We start from the raw sequence: 14,975 nt of genomic DNA, 5'->3' as shown, positions 1-14,975 counted from the left end.
ATACCCTAAAACTGGAGTTATGAATTGTTGTTAGCCACCATGTGGGTTCTGGGAACTGAACCTGGGTCCTCTGGAAGAGCAGCTAGTACTCTTTAACTGCTGAGCTATCTCTCCAGCCTCACCTCTTTCCCTTTTTTTTTTTTTTTTTTTGAGACGAGGCTAGCATAATCACACACAAATCTACCTGTCTCTGCCTCCCTAGTACTAGGGATTAAAGGTGTGTGTCACCATGTCACACAGCAAGGCAATCCTTTTGAAATTGAACTCTTTAATACAGATGATGCTGATTTACATATTTTATAAATTTATTACGAATTATTTTCCAAGAGTTATCCAGAAAAAACAAGTTCAGAACTTTGTAGGAATGTGACCACGGAATATTAGCTGAGTTTGAATAGTCAGCTCGGCATATTTATTTGATTCCCTGTGTGTTGACTTTTCTGAAGGATAAATCTAACTTTTAAAACAAAAACTTGGCCATATCACTGGCTGCATTATATTATAGTGTAGTTACTGTATAGCCTACCAAGTGGGATGCCTACCAAAAGTCTCATCTGTGATGTGTGCTGACAGGTATGTATTTTATTAAATTCTTTAAAATAAGCCACTCAGTATACTCATTTGATTTTTACCTAACTTTAGTCCATAAATATATTTCTAGATTCTCACAGTCTTAAAGTTAGCCTGGGGTTTTATTTTCCACATAATACTTTCATTTGACAATAAAAACAATTCATTTTACTCTTCAAAACAATTCAGTGTACATAGTAGTTTCAAACTCAGAAATCATCACACATCAAAGGATAATGTTTTTGTGCTTGATGGGTTTGGGTATTTAAAGCACAGGGTTTTTTTTTGTTTTTTGTTTTTTGTTTTTTTTAACCAGAGAAAGACGAATGCAGAAATAGTCTTGACTGAGTAACCAATTTCTTTCCAGTTCCAGTATCTCACCAGCTCATCTACCTATTTTATGCATGTTTTGCATACATGTTTATGTGTACAGGTGTGTGTATGTGTGTACATATATATACATGTGGATGCCAGAGGTCAAACTTGGGTGCCATTCCTTACCTTCTTGTTTGAGACAGGGTTTTGCTGTCATGGAACTTGACAATTGGGCTAGACTAGCTAGCCAAGAAGCTCCAGTGAATCTGCCTGGTTTCATATACTCTGCACTAGGATTATAGCATTTTCCACTATTCCTGACTTTTTTACATGGGTACTAGGGATTGAACTCAGGTCCTCATGCTTGTACAGCAAACACTTTATCAACTGAGTTATCTCCTAATGCCCCTCATGGACATTTTATTTATTTATTTTTATCTTGACACCTATGGCATTTGACCCCTTTCTTGTTCCCTCATCTCTAACTTCTATGGAGATGAATGAAGAGGTCAGCTAAACATAGATAATGGTTCTTGTTGATGATCAATTATTTTAAAATGTGCCTTTTAACCAACTAAAGCTTAGCACAAGAAGTTTCACTTTTTTGTGCTGTTCAGAATGAGTGTGTTCTCATGAGGCTTCCATACTGGCAGCTGAGATGGGGCTGTTTACAAGAAGGCAGCGTTCAGAAATACCCTGGGAATCAGTTCAAGGGCTTTGTTTTTTCTATACACTGCAACTTTTTACACATGCAGAAGAAAAGTGACTCTAATGACAAGAAAATACATTTGTGTGTGTATACATATATATGGCTTAATCTAAAATAATTTACTAAGACACATACCTCTCAGCAAATACATACATATATACATAAGCATGCATGTATATGTATATATATATATATATATATGTGTACACTTCTCCAACTGTCCACCATACATATTCCTTTATGCAAACTATGACATGTAAATTCCATGCAGTCTTAAAGAACGCATGCAGCATTTCTAAATGACAACACAGCAGTTTGCTAATTTGGGCCTTGAATGACTCACCAGAGTTGAACCACCTGCCCCAAAGCACCGATGGACACATCAGTAATGGAATCCCCATTTAAATCTCCATATCCATCCAGAGACCTTCCAAAGAACTGGAGATGGCTCTTAAAGGCCTTGTCGGATCCTAAGATTTTCTGAAACAGCAAATTTGTCACAAAATGCACACACAACTGAACCAGGAAGCGGCACTCTTTCCCTGTACTGTGATGGTCTCTATGTGGTCATTTTGTAAGTTGTCTGTATTCTCCAGAAAATTCTGCCATTTTCCTTCCACCACATTTTATCTGATCTTTGTATCATTTTTGCAACTATACTTTTATCAAACAAACACTTTTAAGAGATGACCAAAAATCAGCACAAAATAATGAAAAGGTAGGTCAGTGGACTAGCCATGAACTGAGGCAAGTGCAGGTCCTGATTCCTATCCTAGCTATCTTTTGTCAGGCCTTACACAAAACTTCCTACTCAGTGAGGCATTTGTCATCATCTTTCAGCCACTGGATACCTCTCATCCTTGAAAATGTATCTCCTATTTTAGATTTATTTTCTTTCTTCCTTCCTTTCTTTCTTTCTTTCTTTCTTTCTTTCTTTTTTTGATCTTTTGGAGATAAGGTCTCCCTGTAGCCCCAGCTGACTTGGAACTCACTATGTAGACCTTGAACTCACAGAAATCTGCCTGCCTGTGCCTCCTGAGTGTTGGGATCAAAGGTGAGCACCACCAAGCCTGGCTTATTTTCTTATTTTTATTCCTTGGCATTTATTAGTCTCTAGAACACTGTATCTTACTTATTTCTTTTTTTCATATTTCTTTTATTAGAATATGCAGTCCAGCAGAATTCTCTCTACCCTATTATTTTTTAAAAGATTTTTTTATTTATTACTATTTTAAAATTTTTATGTGCATGAATATAATGCCTGCATACAGGTAGGTATACCTGTGTCATGCAATGCGCACAGAGGTCAGAAGAGAGCATCCATCCCCTGGAACTGGAGTAACAGATGGTTGTTAGCCATCATGTGGGTGCTAGAAATCGAACCTGGGTCCTGCAAGAGCAGTAAGTGCTCTTAATCGCTGAGCCATCTCTCCAATGTCCCCAGCCCCCACAATCCATCCTATTCTTTACAGAATCTTTAGCACTAGAATAACGATTGTCACATAGTAAAGCCTCACTAAAGAGTTTTTGAAGTCAGGGAAAAATGGGATACAGTAGATGATGCTGTTTAGCTCTAGCATGATAGCACACAGTACATCACCACGTTCATGGATTACCTGGGAATATTTTGTGTGAATGGTGTCCTGGTGACCATTGTAAATGTACACAGCTCCGGAGTTCTGGTTTTCTAAAGGTGAGCCAACGATCACATCATTAAAGCCATCCATGTTGATGTCTGAAAGGGCTGCAATCGCTGAACCAAACCGGGCATTTTCAATGCCTTCAGGTCCTTCAAGAAATTGGTGCTGATTCAAAATGCCCTTGCAAAAGGAAAAAGAAATGATTAAAGCAAACCTCTCAATGTGTAATTAAAATTCAAAGCAACCGATGTCCAGACCAATTTTCATAATGTTAAAAGTGGATAGGGTTTTAATCTTAGAAATGAAGATTCTCTATTTAAGATGCAAATTATAAATAAAATGTCAGGAATTAAGGTCACAGGATATATGCTCCAGAGCCAAGATTAAAGGAGGTAATAATTCTCTTTGCTGTAGCAAAATAACCTACATAAAAGTACCCAACACTCTATCTCCATTTTTCCTCAATATTAGGTAGGGCCTTCACCTGTTTCTAAATCTTTGTTTTAAAACTTTTCTGGTGAAAGTCTAGTATCATGAATAAAATCAAGGTAGACATAAAACATAATGAAACATAATTATTTAGATCTTACTTTAAAATTATCAAACAGTGGCATGATTATAATAGGATAAGAATTATAAGTGGAAAATGAAATACCAAATATTCCTTGACAAAAATCATTAAGTGATTCTGTGAAAAGGGAAAGACATTTCCTTTCAAAATACAGAGTTTTTCCTTCAGTTTTTTACTCAAGTACAGAAATATTTAACGGTTTCACAAGAAAGCAAAGTTCCCCAGACACAAAAATGGGTCAATGTTGGTTCTTTTTCCTCTATGGTAATTTTATGAAAATTAATTTGTTACTGAGTTTGACAAAGCATTAAGGAATATTTTCATCTTTAATGACTAATTATAGTTCAGAATATTTTACAAACAAGAAATATTCATAAGAAACTGGAGATTTAAAAATATTCAAACAAGTAGATACATCTTTCTTTCACATACAATTATATATTTTTTATGTAAAATTGCAATTTAACTGCTCCTGTTAAAGGGTAATTTTTATGTTGATTTATATAAACTAGAACAAGATATCACAACAACTAAGCATAAGTTTTGCTATGTTAACTTCTCTTTCCCTGACATAGTTCTCTGTTTTGTTTGTGTGTGTTTTTAATTCGATAGTCTTCCTGGTTTCACTGAGCTGAAGATTCCTATTGGAACGGATTTAGAGAGTTCAGTTGGAAAAAACGTGCTTTTCTGTGCTAGAATAAGCTAAGTTTTATGGCAAGGATTTGAAATTCCAAGAGTTGGACACACACCTAAATGTGACACTAAGCAATGGAATTTTCTGACAAACTAATGTAGAAAGCATTTGAGGTTAAATGGAGGTTGCTGAATTTGATGGTGTAGTTCTTTTTACTGTCAAATGACAAGTCAGACTGCCCTATTACTATTGTCATTTCACAAAAATTCCATGAGAAGCTTGGAAATGCACAAATATTTGCATAGACATGAATGACAAAATTATCTGTGCTTATAGTGCCTTTATTTATATAGAAGAGTATATATGCAAAGACCTCTCATGGAAAATGGGGCACTGCATGTTAAAGTCCATGTCTTTTAGTGGGACTTTTAAAATTGTAAAATGGTAACATCCTTGAAATTCGATTAAAGATAAGCCACAGTACACTCAAAAATTAGTTATTATTCAAGAATAATAAATTTTCCTTCAAACTGTGGATTAACTTCATTTATCACTACTAAAGCAAATTAAACCACCGGTGTAATATTTATTTTTACCTTTGTGATGGTAAATAGGTAGACTCTTCCTTCCTCTTTCTTGAGGTCATTCATGTATGTTGGAGCACCTACCAGGAGCACATCTGTAATGGTGTCTTTATCCACGTCAACTGAACAGAGCACACTACCAAAATAGGAGCCAATCTAGGGCAGTAAAACACACTGACCTTAGGATTCATATAATCACATACATATGCTATCATACCCAATTTTTATTTATTCACTCAGCACAGAGAAAAGGAAGATTACAACCTGAAAGGCATTTGGAACAGAAAGATGGACAAAAAGGTCCCTTCCTCAGGAAGAGTCATCACGTAAAACTTGGTTCTTAAACTTAGAGTGTCCAAAGAGTCACCAAGAAATTATATGTCAAATACAGATACCTGAGACCCATTACTAGTGATTCCAATGCAATATCTAGGGTCTGATCCAGAAAACAGAATTAAAAAAAAAATATTTTTAAAATTATTTTTATTTATTTTATGTGTATGACTGTATTGCCTGCCTGTATGTAAGTGCACCCGTGTCATGCAAAGACTGTGGAGGCCAGAAGAGGGTGTCAGATCCTGTGGAACTAGAGTTAAGGACACTTGTTAGCTGCCATGTGGGTGCTGAGAATTGAACCCGGGTCTTCTGAAAGAACAGCAAGTGTTCTTAACTGTTGAGTCATCTCACCAGCCCCAGAAAACAGAATTTTAAGCAATCATTACAGGTATCATAAGACAAACCCCTAGTATTTATGTGATGTGTGTTTTAGAGAAAGACAGATGGGACAGGGACAAGGTCAGCAAATAACTATGCTTCCATGAAAAAAAGTGCTATAAAAAAGGCATGTGATTAGAGTGTGGGGAGTGGTGGATGGCTCAGGAAGACAAGTATTATTTAATAGCATCTAAGGACAAAAGGAGTTCTCTAGGTGGAGAAAACTGGGGAAGCACGAATGATGTAAATGCTCATGCATGGTCCAGGACAGGTAATGTTGCCAGGTAGAGTGGGATGGGAGACTGGAAAATGAAGAAAGGTAAGCGAGGCGGGATCTGAATGCCATCCCATCCAGCAATGTTCGGTGCATGCTTGTGTGACCATCTCTTAAGGAGTGAACGGCTCTCAAGTTGTCCATAAAATTAATTTCACCTGCTAAGCAATGATATTTACCTGGTCCCCTCTGTGAGTCTGAATGACTGTGACATTGCCATGTTCATTAACACTGTACAGCACTATCTGCCCAGTATAATTTGCCCGAGGTGCACCAGCAACAAAGTGGACACCATTTTCAGTAGAAATTGTAGCCACGGAGTAACCTAGGAGAAAAGCAGTCCCAGAATCAGCACCACTGATGCTCCCAGTCAGAAAGGGTTAGCAAAGGGAACAGTGATGCTCCTTTTGATCTTGGGTGTGACGCACAGCTCCTCATGGCCTTGAAATCAATTGTCCACCTTTTCCCTCTTGCTCTGAGCAGCACAGAGAAGGCTTCAACTTATAAAACTGGCCCTTAATCCTGGGTTGTTCTCATCAGCCACCTATGAACCTGACTGCAATGGTTAGTATTAACTGTCAACTTGACACAATTTAGAATCACCTAGGAAGAGAGGCTAGTGAGGTCTTGTCTAGATCATGTTGGCCTGTGGGCATGTCTGTGGGGAATTATCTTGATTACATTAACTGAGGTGGGAAAACCTGCCCACTGTGGATGGCACCATTCCCTAGGCAGAAGCTCCTAAGCTGCCTAAGAGTAGAGAAAGCAAGCTGAGCTCAAGCATCCTTGCATTAGTGCATTGTTCTCTGCTCTTGACTGACTAGCCTCTTCAAGTTCCTGCCTCCTTGACTTTCCCACAATGACAGACTGGAATCTGTGAGCTAAATAAATCTTTTCTCTTTTAAGTTGCTTTTGCTGGGGTACTTGATCAAGGCAACAGGAATCTTTAAAATGCTACTGGTCTTCAATAGGTGTTTATTGAATAAAACATGGACTTAAATCATAATGCTGCTCATGGAAAGAACACAGGCCCTGGACTCAAAGAGTCTTAGGTTCGAATTCTGGATTTGTCACTTGCTAGGTTGTTGAAATTTACACAGGTTATTAAGCTCACTGTCTCTCAAAGGACTGGTGGAAGGATTTATGTAGGTAGAATACAAGTGTCCATAGTTGATGCTGAGCATCATTGGCTGTTCAACATAGGGACAATGACAGCAAAACCTCTAAGAACACTAAAAACAAGAGAAGACCTCTACTTAACATACTGTCTTTTAGAAACAACTTCTGGTTTTGAGAAACAATTATGCTCCAGGGGTAGTTAACTGAACAGTTCAAAGAGATGGATTCTAATTTTTCCAGTTGTGGTATAATAGCCAAAAATCGCATCTGCACTTCTCTGCTACATGCTTTCCATGTAGGTGATAATGTCTACTACCCACAGTCCACTGCTCCCAGCTGGAAGAGAGGAAAGGATGGGTTACTACTTTCAACTGATAGAAATCTCAGTAGACTAACTTCCTTCTTGGTTCTTTCCTCTTCACAAGACCTGTAGGTATAAATAACTTAGACACTAATTCTGCAGCCTGACATCGGAAATGCCACACTTGCCCTCTTCTCAAGATGCCACAAAAGCAACCATAGTTATTGCCCTCATAGTTAAAGTGATTGATGACTTGATTATAATTTGAAAGTTTTAGTCAGAAATATTGATGCCTGTTACCAGCAGAACTCACCATTTCATTTTTATAATCTCACATTGGTAAGGTAGGAAAAAGATGAGAAATTCTATATACATAGCTACTACTGAAGCTTCTAGAACTAAGAGTTCTAGAATTATAGAAAAAATGCCTAAAGTTATCCTATATTTTAAAAATGTGTTGTCAATATTATCTGGTAGTGTGTCATTTAAAATTTTTCTAACTAAATGGACTCAGTGCGTAATATATGTATATTTATGAATGTATACACATGTAACTGTATGGGAGATAGGGGGAGGGGGACCTGGGAGAAGTTAGAGGGGCACTAGGAGGAGGGCAATAATGCAAATAAAATACTAATGTATAAAATTCTCAAAAAAATGAAATAAATAAAAATTGAAAATAAAAGTCAAAGAGAACCATTTTCTAAACAACAACAACAAACCATGTTTGAGAAGCACTGGAGTTAAATGACACCACAGATCAGATGGACTTAACAGATACCTACAGAGATTTGTGTGTAAAAAATAGTTTTTCCTAATTAATTATGGACTGAGGTCTAACTGGTAAAGAGGTAGCATCTGTGAATCATAAACATGTTGACCAGAAGACAACTCGGAAGCTTTGCTAACTTGGGAGTTTATAGGAAAAGAACCTCAGTTTTCTGAGCCAACTGCCTTACCTAAGTATGAACTGTGATTTCTGTCCTGCAGAACTTGGTCAAATGCTTGTTTAGGAAAGATCGAGTGCCCATGAGAGGTCTCCTGGACAACAGTTCCACTCCAGTCAAAAGCTCCCACTGCACCTAGCATCAGAACATCCTAAAATAACCCAAAGTAAATAAACAGAAAGAGAAATCACCTTTAATGCAAAATAATACAGGGTAGGGAAAATATTGAAATAAATCATCAAGATTTAAGGAAATTTAAATGGTTAAGTATAGTATATATGAATGTATATTGACATATCTCAGAATTGTTTTAATCTGTACTGGATAACAAGATATATTATCTTGGATCGTACTTATTTTGATGGAGATAAATGTTTTCAGTAAGCTGTGGTATAGGATGGATGTACAGCCATCTTCAAATTTCTCTTCAAAGGCATGCATCTGCAAATGCTGAGCCTTTCAGAGCTTATAGAAAAGTCAGAGGAGTGCTTCCTGTCCCACATATTCCTAAGAACAGCTCATGATGGGTATGAAACACACAGGCTCTAAAAGTGCTGCCTCAGAGAAGGGAGGGGATGCTGCTGCTCCCCCAGCATGCCTTGGGAGACTTTCTGACTTATTATACTGTCAACTCTGTTCTTTGAATGTTTATATGTGTGTGTATTGTATACATGAGTGTACATGCCTATGCACATGCAGAAGCTGGGGGGGCGACACATCAGTGTCCTCTACTCTATCACTCTCCACCTTATTTCTTTGAGACAGAGTCTCTCCTGGAAGCTGAAACCAGGATGGAGCCAGCAAGCCCCAGTGATTCTCTTGTGTCTACCTCCTGCAGTGCTAAGGGTGTATGGATGGCCATCAGGGTTTTTTCCTCCCCAGTGGGTGCTGGGAGCTGAACTCTGGTTCTCATGCTTGTGCAGCAAGTACTCATGCTCACTGAGCCGTTTCTCTAGCCTTAAATTTCCTCCCTTTCCTCCTGTCCTCAGATATTCTGGTATCTGTATTCCTAGATCCCATGTATTTAGTCATGGTTTAGCTACAAAAGCTACCTATAGCTGTGGCAGTCTACGTAGAAGAAGGAAAATAAGCCAAGGCAGCCGGAGGGGAGAGGAAAGGAGGGCAAGATGCCCTGGACTGGTACAAATCATATCTATCGAAGGCTGCAAGTCCTCAGGAACACAGGCTTGATCAGAAGAGGAGCTGTTATTGTTAATTTATTTTTATATTAGATTGAAGAAAACAATGATATGGTTTATGACTAAAAATAACAAATAGGAAAATAATACATCCAATTTTGAGGAAACAAGAATATATAACTGTGAGAACAAGTGTAATGAACCAGAGATTCTAAATTAGGGGTGTATGAATGCACTCCAAGGGATGTACAATAACCTCATGCAACTGTGCAAAATTCTCTGTGTATTTATTTACTTCTTTTGTGGGAAAGATAACTTTTCAGAGCATCTCTAAGGACTGTTGAACCAGTAAAGTTAGCATCTTTTATTCTAGACAGAGAATGAGCTGTTCTTGGTCCTTTGAGCTACTTACTACATTCTCTGAATTCAAATTATTCCCTAAATATTTCTCAGGATCTCATATCTTTTTGCCTTTTACTAGCTTCCCATAGCCTGGGTGGATCAGGATCTGGGTGGAAAAAGATCCAAGGCCTGGAGGTTGTTTCTGAGAACAGAAACAAACTTCCCTGAGTTAAGAAGACCGTGGTAGACTCCAAACCCATCTTAGTTTTCATGAATCCTTGATTTTTCAACAATTTTCTGTCAATGCTCTTAGAAAACGATGCTATGGCAACTTAGAACACAGTGTTGTTGGTGATGAAAAGAGCTTCTGTCTTTGACAAGTGTTTCAAATAGTTAAATGATGCAGAGGCAATTCTGTAAGGGTAATATCTGGAATTAATATATGCCCTTGCCTTTTTAAAAAAATACTTTCTCCATTTTTTTTTTTTTAAAAACCCTTTGAAATAGGGAGGAAAGAATTTAACTACTTTTTAAAACCTAACAACTGGGGGGAGTAGGAATTGGAATCATTAGTCAGGAGATGACTACTTCTCCTAATTTATGTATAAGCTACTTCATCTGTTTGTGTTTTGCCAAGTGCCAGCATGAACGTATCTGATATACTCACACTTTGAGGAGAGTAATCTGCGCTGAATCCTACTTGTGACATTTCCATCTGGAAATTGTCTCCTCCTTGAACAGTACCTGGAAAATATGTTTCAAAGATTATATTATTGTCAACAATTTTAAATCAAGTTTTCAAACAGATGCACATGTGTACACAAACACATATGCATGCACAGGCACACACATGAACACACACACACGTGTGTGTGTTCTGATATTAATGCAAAACTATATCCTGGTGGGGCTGGAGAGATGGCTCAGAGGTTAAGAGCACTGACTGCTCTTGCAGAGGACCTGGGTTTGATTCCCAGCACCCACATGTCGGCTAGGAACCATCCTTAACTTCAGTTCCAGGGGAATCCAAAGCCCTCTTCTGACCTCCACGGCATTGTATGACACAGATGCACTCACATACATGCAGGCAATACACTCATACACAAAATAAAAATAATAAGTTTAAAAAGTATCTAAGGTAATATTTGAAGTTGGCTTTGATCTCAGTTAAGCGTTAATGAGTTTAGTTGACTATTCATAATGGTCCTCATATCCTTTGTTCCTCAACATGTGGTAAGGTAGAAATTGAGGTCAGAATATTTTTTTAAATTTATCATTACTAGCTAAGAATCTAATTTGTTTTTTGCTTTTAAACATTGGTCTGTCTAATGCACAACTATTTCAAATACACTGGCATAGTAGGCAATTGCTTTCTATTGTAGACTGTATGGAGAGATATCTAAGATGGCCATCAGAAACCAGGATTCAAGGCTAAGGCATTTTACCGTTGGAAAGTTTGTTCTAATTGTACCTAAGCTTCTGTCACACTACCACCACAGAACTCAGTTAGTACTCCTCTTCCTTACAGTGTGGCTGTGGTCAAAATGATTGTTCCTCAATAACGTTCATAAGAAGTAAGCTAAATCTCTGCACTGATGCTTTAATAAAGAGAAGAAGAAGCTGCAAGATTTGCTCTTTTTTTGTTTTTTGTTTTTGACAGGGTCTCCCTAGCCCCAGGCTACCTGGAACTCACTATAGACCAGACTGGATTTAATCTCACAGAGATCTCACTCTGCCTCCGGGATGCTGAGATTAAAGGTGTGAACTATCACACCTGGCGGAAGATGTACTCTTGATTAGAAATGTAATATAGGTTGAGTAGAGCAATTTAGGAAAAGATAGTTATGCTTAAAAGACTACCCACGCCTTTAATCCCAGCACTTGGGAGGCAGAGGCAGGCGGATCTCTGTGAGTTCGAGGCCAGCCTGGTCTCCACAGTGAATCCAGAACAGCTGGAGCTACAGGGAGACCCTATCTCAAAAAGATCAAAAAAGAAAAAAGAAAAAGACTACAATAACAGATAATGTATAAAATCATTTCTAGATAGCTTTAAATTACACCACAATTACTTTTACTCTTGTATTTAAAGCAAATTTCTTAGGTTGGATGGCTTAATAATTTTGTATTATCTCAAGAGATATTACATTTTGGTGATAATTTAAATCACTTAGAAGCACTATACTTAAAAAACCAATAAAAGTTGGGGTGAAATAGAAATTTCTAGTGCATACTAAGGAGATCAAGATTTGACTACAGCAGTGAGCACAATGCAGTCCCCTTGAATTCAGCCCTTAAGGCAGTACCTGACTCACAGGTGATCAATTAAATACCATCTTTATTGCTGATGGGTATTTGGGCTAACCACTTGGAGCTAGGATTTGGGTCAAGTGGAACTTCTGACCAAGTTTAAAGAGCATTTCAGTACTCCAGGCATGGAGCCTCAGGGTGTGCAATATTTCTGACCTGACAACTTTCCAAAGCTATGTAAGTAAATTACTATAGCTGTGATAAACAAAATATTTCCCCCAACCTCAATGGCTAGATATTTCCACAGTATTTTTACAATTTTAAATGCATATATGCATATTATAAAAATTAAGGAATTTCTGAAATTACATAACATACTAATAAAAAGGAAAAACTATGATTATAATAGATGCTGCTAAATTGTTCTCTCAAAAGTTATAAGAATTTATCATCTTATTGACAACATATGACTTTCTTTGCTTTTTAATGACTTCTGAAAAATTAAACATTATTGATCTGTGTCATCTCTTAGGCGAAACACAAAAGTGGCTGAACTCTTTTTGAAAAATATTTTACTGAAGTTGGGAATATTTTATTTATTTATTTTTACGTGTATGAGTGTTTTGCCTGCATAGATTTAAGTGCACCATGAGTGCAATGCCTGTAGAGGCCAGAAGAGTGTATTGGATCCACTGGAACTGGAGTTATGGACCTTTTCTAGCTTTTATGTGGATGATGGAAACCAAACCTGGGTTTTCTGCAAGAGCAGAGTGCTCTTAACTGCTGAGCCATCTCTCCAGTCCCAGTAATATTTTCTTATGTTTACTGGTCACTTGTATTTTCTCTTTTATAAACTACATATTCATGTGCTTTGTCTACTTTTCTTGCCAATATATATGAGTTGCTTATGCACACTATACAAGTTAACATCTTTAGAGCAAATGTGTTATACTAAAATAAATTTTCAAAAGAAGGATTTGAAAGAAAATTATTGAAGAGTTTTTACCTTCGATGCTGAAAATTTGTTCCCCTAATGTCCCAGCCTTTTCCAGAAGAGCTGCCTCATCGGCCACGTTGAAAAAGTATCTTTCTGTTGGAGTGCTAGCAATTGCTTTGATTTCTTTTATCAAATTTTTGGTATCAAGGGCATTTCTGTTTAAATACCCAAGAACCTTGAAAAAAGAGGACAAGGAAAAAGGTCATTCTTGCTCAAGTTCAATTTTTCTATTCGTCGATTTTAGTGCATTTCTGAGGATCATAGACTTTTGCAAGCACCATTTCTGAAACCGCTTATTTAGTTGCCAGGACTGAAAATCGGCAGGAAGCAGAGACATAGTAGAAGCTGTTTAGTGACATTTGAAGAGCCAACGAGAAGATGTGGAGTGAAAAGTGATGGCGTCTAGGAGCGTGCACCCACCCATGGAGAGCCAAGTACAAAGAGGACCCACTCACCGCGATGCCGAACCTCAGGATCTCTGCTTCGTTGCATTGCTGGATCACACCTTTCAGCATCGACCCGTCGTGGGATTCGCCATCAGTTACAACTACCATGACTTTGGTAGCACCTGGCCGTCCGCCAGAAGCTGGTAAATAAGCCATGTCTCTGTGGCAGATAAAATAAGACTCGTTATCAACAGGTGGTGCTAACCTGTAGATCTGTGGTTTGACATATAGACAAGAAGTGAGCATCCTTAAGCATGACAATCATGAACTATGCCCTGCTTCAGAGTCAAATTCCTTCCTTGTCAATACCACTCACATACTTAAGAGGGTTCTCCTCTTCCTAGCTTCTAGAGCGACTAAAATATAATTCATGTTTCTGTTAGTTTCAACAGGTTATTTTTAAAGAGGCAAACAGATGAAAACATTTTATACTTCTAAAAGTCTAAACAAAAATTCCACAATGAGTCTTTTCTCCAAAAGTAACTATTATCCTCAGTTTCATTCCTTCTAGAAAAAATTTTATTTAGATGTAATGCAAGCATATGAATAATGTCTCCTCTAAGCTTTTAGAAAAACAAATGCAGATTCTTAAGAGTTGTTATTCATTTTGCTAGAAATCTTTGAACATAAAGACATAGAAAGCTCTTTTTCTTTTTTTAATGGATGCATAATATTTTATTATTTGGTAGCATCTGTTTATTTGTCCTGTTATTGGGTAGACTTCTTATTTTTTATAAACAATTCTATCCTTACTTATGAGTTGTACCTTTTCAAAGTACTAATAGGATAAAAATCTTAAAATGAAATCACTGACACAAAATATGTGTCATTTTCAAATTTTGTTAGATAATATCAAATGATTTTCTAACATTTCCACATATTTACATTATCATCTGTGCAACTGCAAGAATGGAAGTTTCTTGGCAATGAAATTATTAAATTTCAGCATTTGGGTGAGAAATAATAAAAACATAAAAATTTAAAGACAGTGTGTTTGTATATGTGTGTGTATGTTTGGCATATGCATGTCAACATGTTCATGAGTGTGTGCACATGTGCCCAAAGTTAAATTGGGCTTTGTGTGTATATGATGTGTTGTGTATATGGTCCATATATGGTTTCCTGTGTGTGTGCATGGGTATGCATGCATATGTGTGGATGCGGAGGGCATAGCTAAGTGCTGAACAGATTCTTCGCGTGCTGTCTACCTTATTTTCTGAGACAAGGTCTCTCACTGGACTTAAAGTTCATTGATTTAACAGACATGCTCCAGGGATCCTCCTGTCTCTGTCTTCCAGTCTCCCAGTTATAGATGCACACTATAGCATCTGGTTTTTATGTGTGTTCTGCAGACCCAAAGTCACTTCCTCAGGTTTATGCGGTGAGCACTTTACCCCCTATGCATTCTTCCAAGATAGCTCACATT

General features: G+C 37.5%; 1 protein-coding gene across 1 annotated transcript in view; it reads right to left on the bottom strand.

Moving 5' to 3' along the window:
• Positions 1 to 14,975, bottom strand: part of Itga2 (integrin subunit alpha 2) — a 106,268-nt gene that overhangs the window by 28,302 nt on the left and 62,991 nt on the right. The window contains exons 8-15 of the mRNA XM_029563458.1: positions 13,559 to 13,709; positions 13,113 to 13,278; positions 10,527 to 10,603; positions 8,391 to 8,529; positions 6,191 to 6,336; positions 5,036 to 5,179; positions 3,211 to 3,414; positions 1,938 to 2,074 (exon numbers count right to left, since the gene is read on the bottom strand). Of these exons, the coding sequence (XP_029419318.1) occupies positions 1,938 to 2,074; positions 3,211 to 3,414; positions 5,036 to 5,179; positions 6,191 to 6,336; positions 8,391 to 8,529; positions 10,527 to 10,603; positions 13,113 to 13,278; positions 13,559 to 13,709 (1,164 nt within the window). The remainder of the gene's footprint in view (positions 1 to 1,937; positions 2,075 to 3,210; positions 3,415 to 5,035; positions 5,180 to 6,190; positions 6,337 to 8,390; positions 8,530 to 10,526; positions 10,604 to 13,112; positions 13,279 to 13,558; positions 13,710 to 14,975) is intronic.

Source organism: Nannospalax galili, unplaced genomic scaffold (assembly GCF_000622305.1).
Source record: "Nannospalax galili isolate Female #2095 unplaced genomic scaffold, S.galili_v1.0 scaffold235, whole genome shotgun sequence".
NCBI classification, from domain to species: Eukaryota; Metazoa; Chordata; class Mammalia; order Rodentia; family Spalacidae; genus Nannospalax; species Nannospalax galili.
This window is presented reverse-complemented; position numbering and strand designations above follow the sequence as displayed.